The sequence below is a fragment of the Myotis myotis genome, unplaced genomic scaffold (genome assembly GCF_014108235.1).
Source record: "Myotis myotis isolate mMyoMyo1 unplaced genomic scaffold, mMyoMyo1.p scaffold_m19_p_11, whole genome shotgun sequence".
NCBI lineage: Eukaryota > Metazoa > Chordata > Mammalia > Chiroptera > Vespertilionidae > Myotis > Myotis myotis.
In genome coordinates, this window is record NW_023416315.1 from 15,222,891 (window position 1) to 15,235,166 (window position 12,276).

At 43.0% G+C, this 12,276-nt stretch overlaps 1 protein-coding gene across 1 annotated transcript in view; it reads left to right on the forward strand.

Moving 5' to 3' along the window:
* The window catches only part of SLC26A5 (solute carrier family 26 member 5), a 53,436-nt gene that overhangs the window by 22,799 nt on the left and 18,361 nt on the right, over positions 1–12,276 (forward strand). Inside the window, exons 4-9 of the mRNA XM_036327600.1 lie at positions 983–1,122; positions 2,948–3,058; positions 4,679–4,845; positions 5,371–5,535; positions 7,258–7,410; positions 10,779–10,861. Coding sequence (XP_036183493.1) covers positions 983–1,122; positions 2,948–3,058; positions 4,679–4,845; positions 5,371–5,535; positions 7,258–7,410; positions 10,779–10,861 — 819 coding nt within the window. The remainder of the gene's footprint in view (positions 1–982; positions 1,123–2,947; positions 3,059–4,678; positions 4,846–5,370; positions 5,536–7,257; positions 7,411–10,778; positions 10,862–12,276) is intronic.

The window sequence follows — 12,276 nt, forward strand, 5'->3', positions numbered from 1 at the left end:
CTTACGTTGTAGAGTTACTAGGGGATTAGGCATATGGCAAGTATTATATAAGTGTAACTATTATTAATATCTCAATTTTCTAAACAAGGTATCAAATCTAGTTTGTTTTACTCAAAGTTATTGCTCTTACCACAGTTGCCTCACATTTTGCTTCTAATATTTTCCTTCATCAAATTGCCAAATACTCTTAACCACGAAAGATACTATATAAAAATACCATGCATGCTGCAATAATATATTTTGAATGGAACAAATGGTTTCCTTGTCACTGGGAACACTTAAAATTTTCCTTGTGGCCATGGAACTCATCTGCCCATACTGTTACTCAGTGATGTCTTTGATCGTAGCCTGGCAAAAAAATTGGCCAAGGCCCACAGGGATTACATGCAAGGCCTTGGTTTTATCAGCTTGCTCTTCCAGTTAACCAAGACAACCAGACATAATAGACTCAGCTATTACACCCCAGTGACAAATGGCATTCTGAGTTTACCGAATCAAAGACCCTAAAGCAAGGGACATATGTTAATAAAACTCAAAATACCTGTATAAATTTCCTTGATTTTATAAGGAAAGAGGAAAACTAATGGGCAGATGCTGGTCATTGGTTCCACATTCAAAAGTTAACTCAATCAGTAAATAATTCCCCGACTTCACTTTTACACCAACACAGGAAGTACATTAAGGATTGTATCTATTAAAATAATAGCTTCGGAGTTATCTCAGTTGTTCTGAAGCTAAATTTTTCTTCTTTTTCACGGCCAGTTGTAGAGCATTATTATGGAGCCGATTTAGATGTCCCCAACAACACAAATTGCAAGAACAGCTCTTCTTGTCTCTGATCTCTGCAGAGTGAAAGCTTATCCTCGGCACCAGTGGGAATGTCTTCCTTGACATTCCAGGATAAAAGGAAGGGAAAATGCCTCCGTTCAAAGTCTACAGAAATGTTCCTCATTTTTTTCTCTGTCTTTTTTTGTCCTCCCAGATGTACTCCGAAGAAAATAAGAAATATCATTTATATGTTCTTACCCATAACTAAGTGGTTGCCAGCATACAAATTCAAGGAGTATGTGTTGGGTGACTTGGTCTCAGGCATTAGCACAGGGGTGCTTCAGCTTCCTCAAGGTCAGTAGCATATATTTATTTATTTTTGTTTTCTTACTACATTATCCTCAAACAATTGCTTGACCTTCTTTCTGTTTAATTTCATCATGATTGCAAATTCATAGTTTTTATCATATCATTCTAGTAACCTTTACCTGTCTAAAGAATTCTCCAGAAAAAAATGTAACCCTTAAAAAGCCCCAGAGCTAGTAGTCGTAGAATGTGGTGATATTGTTTTGCAGATCAGTACAGTTAGGAACTGCCTGGGTTAACCAGTCACTCTGTGAAATGCTGTTGGGGTTGTCATCATTAAGGTTTTTGATGATAAGCTCATATTCTAATTACAAGAGATCATGAAATGTTAAATTCTCTGCATTTGTGTGATTTTTATATGCGATATTAAGAATTTAAGAATATCTCATTAATTTGTTCATCCATTCACACTTGTTTATCAAGATCTGCTTGTCCCTCCCTGTCTTCATGGAACTAACTCCCCAATCAGGGACAGAGACCTGAATCAAATAAAAGCACATATACATTTTTATGTATAAACTAGGGCCCGGTGCACAAAATTTGTGCCTGGCTAGGGTCCCTAGGCCTGGCAGGCAATCAGGGCTGGCCAAGGCCTTCCTTCCCCAGCTGCCAGCTGGGGCCTTCCTTCATTCTGTGCCACCCCCTGGTGGTCAGCACATGTCATAGCAAGCGATAGAACTCCCAGTCGAACTCCCATGGGGACACTTTGCCTATTAGCCTTTTATATATATATAGATGATGTTAAACACTATGAAGGAAAATACAGGATACTATGAGATAATCACAGGGAGACCTAATTTAAGAAGGTAAATCACCAAAACCTCTTTAAGGAAATGATATGTGAGCTGAGACCTGAGGGATGAGTAGGAGGCAGGTAAAGAAAGAGAGGTGTCCAGCCGGTGTGGCTCAGTGGTTGAGCATCGGCCTATAACCCAGGAGGTGAGAGTTCAATTTCCAGTCAGGGCACATGCCGGGGTTATGGGCTCAATCCCCAATAGGCGGCGTGCAGAAGGCAGCCAGTCAGTGATTCTCTGTCATCATTGATGTTTCTATCCCTGTCCCACTCTCCCTTCCTCTCTTTGAAATCAATAAAAAGGACGAGAGGAAATGCATTGCAGGCAGAAGGAATAGCATTTGTGAAGGCACTTGGCAGAAAAAGAATGGGTGTTTGAAGACATGATTTGCAGAATTAACAGAAAGGCAGTGTTCTGGGAGTGAGGTGGGCAGGGGCTGATCAGCCTAGCGGTGTTAGCCACTTGTGGGTTCATTCTGAGTGCAGTGAAAGCTATCAGCATGCTTTTCACTTGGGTTTCCTTTGTCAGAGTCACTGAGACGCTGTTTGGGGAATGGATTTGGTTGGTGGGAGGGGCACCAGAATGAATGTGGGAAGTCAATTAGAGGTGGCTATGACTCGGTACAGTGGGGCCTTGACTTACGAGTTTAATTCTTTCTGAGACCGAGCTCGTTAACTCAAATTACTCTATCAACTCAATGCAAAAAATCAGCAGAGAGACAGCTGGTATCTCAAAAAACTCGTTAGTTGGGACACTCATAAGTCAAGGCCCCACTCTATAGGCAAAGGCAATGACTCCTGGAAAAGAGGAGATGACCAGGGGACAACCCAGCCTGGACTCTCTGCAGAAGGTAGGATAATGTGTATGTTCAGGGTAGAAGGGCGGGCCAGTGAAGACACTTCTGCTTAAGTTAATATGGTTGTCACTTGTTCGTCAGAGATAAAGAACCAAGAGAAAAATACACATCAACCATCTTTTCTAATGATCTCCCTATTTCTGTCTGGTGTTTAATCCCGCAGGCTTAGCCTTCGCAATGCTGGCAGCTGTGCCTCCGGTGTTCGGCCTGTACTCTTCGTTTTACCCTGTTATCATGTATTGTTTTTTTGGAACCTCCAGACACATATCCATAGGTAAAAGCTTATACTTGATACTCTAGCACCTTTCCATTTGGCTTTCTCAGCTTTGCAATGTGCCGAAGACATAGCATGTTTGTTATTAGAACATCCGCTTAATAATAACTTGTTACTGCACACCCAGTAGGTACTTTAAAATACACTCCCCCCAAGATTTCTAGAACTAATAGCTTTCTTATCATCTTGGCATAATCGGGGGCGGGTGGGGGAGGGAAGAAAGACAATTTTCTTGTGTAAAAAGAGCAGTTGTTAAAATCTGTGAAATATGTGTTTTAATGCATAATACAATTTACTTGCATCTGGTTTTTCTTTTTATTTCATTAGTGATACTGCAAGTTCCTAATTACCACACGTGTATTGCATTTTCATCTGATTTTAGGCTCTGGATTCCCTGTAGTGTATGTAGTGTATTTAGGATCAGATTTATATGGATTTCATAATAGCCTTGGTGCTGCATGAGGCAGCCCCCAGCAAACACAGGCACAGTGTTTCAGATGTCCATTCCTAGGTAACAAATACCCCCAACTTTAGCAGCTTAAAGCAAAAATCATTTCACTGTGTCTCACAGTGCCTGTGGGTCAGGATTTGGGAAAAGCTCATCTGGGCAGGTCTGGCTCAGGGTCTCATCAGTTGAGAGTCAGAAGGGAGCTGGGCTGGAGCAGCTACAGGAAGCCTGAACCTCTTTCTCTCTCTTGTTCCCTCTCACCCTCTCCTCTTGCCCTTTGCTCTCTCTCTCTTTCTTCTTTCTCTCCCCACTCCTCTCTCTCCTCTCCTCTCTCTCCACGTGGTCCTAACGAGTTTTCTGACGCTCAGGGCTGCAGCACGAGCCAGTGTAACAGCTCTCAGGTGGAAGCTGCGTCGCCTTTTGTTACCTAGCCTCGGAAGTCAACAGTATCGCTGCTGCTGCATTTTTTAAAATTTATCTTTATTGTTGAAAGAATTACAGATGTCCCCCTTTTTCTCCCATTGACCCCCTCCATCTCACATCTGCCCCTCCCAGGTTTTCATCACACTATCCTCTGTGTCCACAGGCTATGCATACATGCATATAAATTCCCCCAGTTAATCTCTCCCCACTCCATACCCACCCCCGCCTTCCCTCTGAGACTCCTCAGTCTCTTCCATGCTTCCATGTCTCTGGATCTATTTTGTTCATCAGTTTATGTTGTTCATTAGATTCCACATATGAGTGAGATCATGTGATACTTATCTTTCTCTGACTGGCTTATTTCGATTAGCATAATGCTCCCCAGGTCTCTCCAGGCTGTCTCAAAGGGTAAGAGCATTCTTTTGGTTACTAATATGTCACAAGTCCTCTCAGATTCAAGGAGAGGTGAATTAAAAATTAGTCTATGTCTTAATAGGGAAATGTCAAATTTCTAGAAGAGTCTGTGGGATGGAAGATGTCATCATGGTCGTTTTTGGAGAATACAATCTGCACACACACAGTTTACATACCAGTATAATCCAGGAGCCGTGGCTTCATGCTTAAGGAGAACAGCGCAATTTTATTTCAATGATGATTTGTTGCCTCCACCCGTGTTCTCTAGAGTACTGGCAACAATCACATCAGCTACACTGAAACTGATTTCCTTGATTCATGCTGCACTATTTCAGGTCCGTTTGCTGTAATTAGCCTGATGATTGGCGGCGTGGCTGTTCGATTAGTACCAGATGATATAGTCATCCCGGGAGGAGTAAACGCAACCAATGGTACAGAAGCCAGAGACGCCTTGAGAGTGAAAGTCGCCATGTCAGTGACCTTACTTGCAGGAATCATTCAGGTAAGACTCAGAGACGGGGAAATGGACTCTCGTTTGTTCATTTCGTAAATATCTATTGAGCACTCTTGGCTGGTCTACTGGGTGGGTAGGATCAGAGCTCAGAGCTCGCAGCACCGGGAGCACCAGGCCGATTATATGCCTTACTGAAGTTAATTATGTTTTAGGAGCCAGCAAACCTCCGCTGGGTACTTTAGAGATGCCAAAAGCAAGAAAAGCCGGAAGCAGAATTGTTTAGTAATGGGAAGAGGCTTCTCATATGTGCTTGGAAGGAACAGGCAATGACATTGACTCAACGTGTCCCTGGTTCTGAGTGCCTGATGCTCTTTGGGACTCCAAGCCACTCCAGACCTTCCAGTGTTTTTTGTACAATCAGCGATTGATTTGTTAGCTGCTTAACAGTTGCAGGTGCAAATGCGTAGTGTTAGAAAGTGGTCCAGAAAGAAATTTGTATGTTTTCTGTTGGTTTTAACTTCCTGATCTATCATGTGATTTATTTGTTTCTTTGTCATTTTAAAAAAAAAATAGTTTTGCCTAGGTGTCTGTAGGTTTGGATTTGTGGCCATATACCTCACAGAGCCCCTGGTGCGTGGCTTTACCACTGCGGCAGCTGTGCATGTCTTCACCTCCATGTTAAAATACCTGTTTGGAGTTAAAACAAAGCGGTACAGTGGGATCTTTTCAGTGGTGTATGTAAGTAAGCAACTTACTGGTCCTAGCTTTCCCTTCTTTCTTTTCCCTCCTCCTCTTCTGTATCTCTTTTACCTTCAGGGCTCACTTTTCTTTTTGCTAAGAATTTTAATACCGTGGGGAAAACTTGGTTATTCTAACGCTTTTCTGAAAAGAGCACTACAAAATGAATTAAACCTTAAACTCTCCTTTTATTAATGTACGATACTGCCTGCCTTGCAAGGAATTTTTTGTTAGGTCTTTATTTGGTGCCTACGCCTTCACCCTCGTTAGCTGAAAAGACAGCTTTTTCTTGAGACAGAATTATATTCTCTTCAGGAACTAACAAATAATTTAAAAGTGTCATGGGAGAACCTAAGTCTCTCAAAAACTGCTTATTCAAGCAGGCAAAAAATAAGTCTATAAAAGATTTGGCTAACACAATTAACCAAATTAATTAATTTAATAAAAAATATATAGACCTTCGCATCCAACTCGGAGAAAATATAAATTCGTTATAAGAACAGAGGGAACAATGGTAATAACCAATTGTGTTGAAACTTACACGTGAAACTGATCACAAATTCTAAAAATTTAGTATATTTTTACACAGTATGGCATAATTAGTAATTAAATATAGCTTTAAAACTCCCACACATTTAGAAACAAAAAAAACCTACTTCTGAGTAACCCATGGATAAAAGAAGTGTTTAAATAATTAGAACCAATTGATAGTTAAAGTGCTATTGAAACTTACATGATGATGCTAAAGCTATTCTTGGGCAGAAAGACCTTGTAGGTATTTATGTGCTAGACATTGTGCGAGGCCCAGCAGTGAGTGAGCAGACATGGCCATTGCCCTCTTGGAACTTACAGTCCAATGGGAAGACGAGTAGTAAGCCATTAATTGCATACATGTGTAATTGATTAAAATATTGTTCGAAGCATAGGGAGACCTTTAGATTAGAGGTCTAGGAAAGTCACTTTGAGGGGGTGCCATTTAAATTGAATCCTGGATGGATTCAAATGGAATCAAACTGTAGGAACATTCCCTAAATAACTAAATTCTTCATTTCCCATAATAGCTGGTAGCATGCTTCTTACTCTGAGATTTTTCTAAATGCCTCGTCACCCAGGAGACAACAGACAGGCACCTGAGTATGCTGTAGGCATTGCTAAGAAAGGTGTGTAGCCGGGGCTCAGCAGTAACCTACTTCCCCAGGGTCCAGATAAGTATTGACTGTATTTGGGGTGCTGGGAATTGCAGCCTGAGGATAAAATTAAACGGCTTTCTTTAACTCTCCGGACGTCTTTTCACACTTCAGCACCCTCTTGCCTTCAAAGCCCACCTGGTTCCTCTTTCATCTGCTCACCAGGATTTCTCTCTCTTTCAGCTCTTAAAAGTTTTTCTGTGTCTTTACCTTTGTATTATTTTGCTGGTATTCAGCCCCTAATCCTTTCCCAGTGCTCAGGACTCAGTACAAGGGTTACTCCTCTGAATTTTATAATGCTACATTGACACGTGAGCATGTCAAAGAGCACTGTAAGATTGTTGGATAAGAGTTCAGCTTTCAAGGTGTCTGACGAGGGGAAAAGGCTCCACACTGGGGGAAGCTACAAAGAGAGCGAGTTGAGCCTGAGAGCTCTGACGAGAACGCCCAGTGCTGGGGTGCTGTGTGAATTGGTGCACTAGTGACTGCACAGGGCCGCTGCCGGATGTAAACCCCAGTGTTCACTGTGTTACAGAGTACAGTTGCTGTGTTGCAGAATGTTAAAAACCTCAACGTGTGTTCCCTAGGCGTCGGGCTGATGGTTTTTGGTTTGCTGTTGGGTGGCAAGGAGTTTAATGAGAGATTTAAAGAGAAATTGCCGGCACCCATTCCATTAGAGTTCTTTGCGGTAAGTCGACTTTCAGCTGTTTCTGAGAGGGGTGCGCAAGTGGATGGGAGGGGACAGGGTGTTAGACCTTTTCCCTCTCCGTTCTGCCAAGAGAGGGGTAGAATTTGAAAGGGGAACTTGTACAAATACACTGACAAGAAAGAAAAATCATTAGAGCACTGAACGGATGATTTTTAAAATATAGGTGAAGACTCTGTAAATATTTTCATGGGAATTATCTGTGAGTGATGAGATTAGGGAAGATTTTTCTGCCTCAGTGTTTTATTGTCTAATTCTTTTATAATGAACACATAACTTTAATAACCTGAAAAAATTAAGCTGTTTCAATTTTGAAAAGAGCCAAAAACAAAAGTTCCCCAACTTTCTTGGTTCCTGGCACTCCTAGGTCAAAAGAAATACCTAATGGTTTAATTTAGTAAGTAGTTAAGTCCAAGCAACTTAATACGTATTTATGTCTAACAACCTAAGAACTGTAAAAATAATGCACATAAATTGAAATAAAATATGTATTTATTACATATGTGGTTATGTTAAATAACCACAATTATCTGACAAATCCTCAAGTCAGATGGGCGCTTCTACCCTCCATTTCCTCTTCACTTTGATTTTGCATGGTACCTGCTTTCTACCCCAGCAGCCCCCGAATGCCCAGTTTTGCAAAGATACAGAGTAATCAAAAGGAATGTAGTGGGAACTGAGGTGGAAACTGTGAACTACCTCAAACTAGAAGTGTGCATAGCGTCTGGCACATGTCACTGTTTTCCTTGAAAGTTCTATCCCACGGTGTCCTGGTGAGTTCCCCGTGGCACCCTGGGGCACCTTGGTGCATAATTCGAGAACCATAAGGATAAAAAATAGAAAGTATAGGTGTCTGACCCAAATTTAGCCAAAAGTTTGAGCCACGAAAACAACAGGCCAACATTACAGCTCAGGAAGAAACCAATCGCTTTGATCCTTTTCCGTGCTTTGGCCATGTCTACATCCCAACAGGACTGTCTACCACAGCGGTCCTCAACCTGTGGGTCGCAACCCCCTTTGGCGGTCGAACGACCCTTTCACAGGGGTCGCCTAAGACCATCCCGCATATCAGATATTTACATTACGATTCATAACAGTAGCAACATTACAGTGATGAAGTAGCAACGAAAATAATCTTATGGTTGGGTCACAACATGAGGAACTGTATTTAAAGGGCCAGGAGGTTGAGAACCACTGGTCTAGCAGTTTCAAAGCCTGTTCTGTCATTGGGGCTGGGCACGGAGTTCCTGCTTCGTCACGGAGGACAGCAGGAGGCTCTCAGCTCCTTTGCAGGGCAAGGAGACGGGCAGGCCAGGCCTAATTGTGCAGCAAATGGTGAAGACTGCCTTTCCCGGGCCTGGGTTCCTGGTTCTGTCCATTTCCCAGGTTCCCTTTAATGGATTCCTTCATGTTTCCCAGGGCAATGGTTCTCTAGAATTTTATCCTTATGATTATAGGAATCCAGTGTTTTTTAAATTTCTTATCTAAGTTCTCCTCAGAGCAAGGGAGAGAGAAGCCACGCTGGAAAATGTGGGACAGTCTTTATGACTCCCTGTAAACATAAACTTTCTTTTTGATCATAAAAACACTTTTGAATTTTGCATTCTATTTCGTAATATATCTGTTTGTGTTGATCGGAAAGCAGGGTTTAAATTAGTTTCCACTATATGAAGTTGAGGCAATGGAAACTGAAGCCACATTTATCCTATGGATTTGAATATTCTGGACAAACACCCCTCCAAACCCCCAGTTTGCGTTGCACAGCTAATACAATTCAGGGTGACAGACATAAATGCGATGAACAAAAAGGGGTAATTCGGCCCGGCCAGTGTGGCTCAGTGGTTGAGCATTAACCTATGAACCAGGAGGCCACAGTTCGTTTCCCAGTCAGGGCACATGCCCGGGGTGCGGACTGGATCCCCGGTGGGGGGGCGTGCAGGAGGCAGCTGATCAATGATTCTCGTCACTGATCTATCTTTCTCTCCCTGTCCTTTCCTCTCTAAAATCAATTAAAATATATATATATATTTAAAAGAACAGGGAGCATCTCATCAAAGGGGCCAGAAGCACCCATGCACTTGGTCTCTCAGGCTGCTGTGTCAGATAAGCTCACCTCATTATGGGTTCCCTGAGCTGCCACCACCGTGAGGGCCCGCTCCCTTCCCTGGACAGCCTTCATTCCTTCTCGGCAGCCCACTCAAAGCTCTGTAGCTATCATTCTTCAGGATGAAGAAAATTGCCTGCCTTCCTTCTTGTTTCTCTCTTCTTGTAGCTCACTAAGGGTAGTGCTTTCCACACCAACTGAATCTATGCCCTGGCATTCCAGGAAGCTGGTGTATGAGGAAACGTGTGTGATGGGCACTTGCACTCTGACCCTAGCTGAACTGGGGGGAGGCAACTGCAAGCTGCTCCCCCACACATGGTGCTGGAAACAGGGTCAGCAGGACGACTGCAGATCCAAACGTACATTATTTTTTTAGTTTTTATTTTTTTAATTTATCTTTATTGTTGAAAGTATTACAGATGTCCCCTTCTTTCCCCCTTGACCTGCTCTACTCCCCATTCTCCCTCAACCCCACACCCTCCTTCTACCCCAGGCCTTCAACCTCACTATTGTCTGTGTCCATGGATTATGCATAGAGGCATATAAATTCTTTGGTTAATCTCTTCCCATCCCGCCTCCCTTTCCCTCAGATTTGTCAGTCTGTCGCATGCTTCCATGTCTCTGGATCTATTTTGTTCATCAGTTTATTTTGTTCATTAGATTCCACATATAAGTGAGATCATGTGATACTTGTCTTTCTCTGACTGCCTTATTTCACTTAGCATGATACTCTCCAGGCCCCTCCATGCTGTCTCAAAGGGTAAGCGATCCTTCTTTTTTACAGCTGCATAGAATTCCACGGTGTAAGTGTGCCACAGCTTTTTTATCCACTCATCTACATTTTATAATGATACACTGCCATCGTACCCCCCTTCACAGTACAAGCTTCAGTGACCTCTATTCGCGCCATGTGATCAGAGACACATTTCCCCTGGCCCACATGCACAGCCAACTCCTGAAAGGTTTTATGGGCTTTTTTGTTTGCAGTCAACTAGCCAAACACTTCAGCATGGAACAGACCAAAAGAAAAAGGAAAGCACCAGGCCACAAGGAAACTAGAGTCCATTTTAATTTTCCAGGGAGAGTCGTCAGGAGAATTTAGAATTGCTAGAAGCTAACTGTAATTCTTCTTTTTAAAACTGAAAGTTGAGTGAGAATAGATTTGGCTTGGCTAACAGTGTTTGAAGAGCTCATTTTGTGGCATTTGAATTCTCTGTAAAGGACATTTGGTTTGTGTCTGTTTTAGGTGGTGATGGGAACTGGCATTTCAGCTGGGTTCGGCTTGCACGAGTCGTACAATGTGGATGTCGTTGGGTCACTTCCTCTGGGGTAGGAAAATAATTTGAAGTAACAGTGTGACTTGAATAATAAATGCATCTAATGTGGTTTCTAGCTCCTGCTTTAGTGTTCTTGCAATGAGAAACCCCTTTTATTCTGACCTATCAAATAGCTGAAGGTTTGGGGGGTTTTGTTGTTTTGATTTTTCAATTTTTAGCATGTGCATGGGTGGTTGTTGTTTATTGTGGTAAAAAAAAATAACATAAAATGTACCATTGTAATCATTTCTAAGTGTACCGTTCAGCAGTGTTAGTTATACTCGTGTTATGAAACTGATCTCCAGAGCCTTTTCGTCCTGTAAATCTGAAACCCCATGCCCATTAAGCAAGAACTCTCCATCGCCCTTCCTCAGCCCCTGGCAGCCACCATTCTGCTTTTTGCCTCCCTGAATTTGACTCCAGTAGGTACCTCATATAAGTAGAATTGTACAGTGCTTGTCTTTTTGTGACTGGCTCATTTCATTTAGCATAATGTCCTCAAAGTTCATCCCTGTTGCAGCGTATGCCATGATGTCCTTCCTTTTTAAAGCTGAACAGAAGTCCGCGGTGGGTACACCACTTGCCGTTTTCATCCGTCGGTGGGTGGTGTGCTGCTCCCACCTCTTAGATGTTGCGAATAGTGCTGCTGTGCACACGGTGTGCCAATATCTCTTCGAGACTCTGCTTTCCGCTCTTTTGGGTGTAACTTGGTGAGGAGCCTCCATGCCGTGTTCCACGCTGTCTGCACCACGTTACAGTCCCACCCGCGCAGCATGTGGTGTTCGCTTTGTTTCCTGTTGTTCAGCACGTACCAGTGTTTAAAACTCTCCTTGGGAGACCTTGAAATTAAGAGCAAAAAGACCTAAGTCTAGCCTGCCACTCTCTAGCTGTGTGACCTTGGGCAAGTCCCTGTCCTCTCGAAGCCTCCGTTTCTCTCCTGCCTGGCAGGCCTGGTAACTGATTCCTTTCCGAGGCCCACTGAGAGAGCCCCAGGGATATTAGTGTGGCCCCTGATACGCTGTAAGCATCCGAGACAGTAACCAAAAGTTCTCTGGCTCATTCTTTCAACAACTTTTCTAGTTTTAAATCATGTGTTACTTCTTTGCTTCATCTTTTTCTTTTATCTAACTCTTTAAATGTTTTATTCCCTTCCTTTGAAGGAGCAAGAGTGGCTATGAGCCACTCCTGGTCTGGCTCTGTTCCTCTCTGACCCTCTCTGGCGGCCTCTGCATCTCTCATACTGTCTCACTCACCACCCCCTTCTCTTTCCCAAAAACCGAGGCAGACATGTGCCCCGATGCTGGAGGCTGACAGAACCTGGCATGTCCCCTCAGACCTTGCCTCTCGCCCCACCTACGAACCTTGTGGGAATCACAGGGAGAGGGAGGTGCTCTTGAAGACAGAGTTCACTCCCCAGAGCAAGTGTTG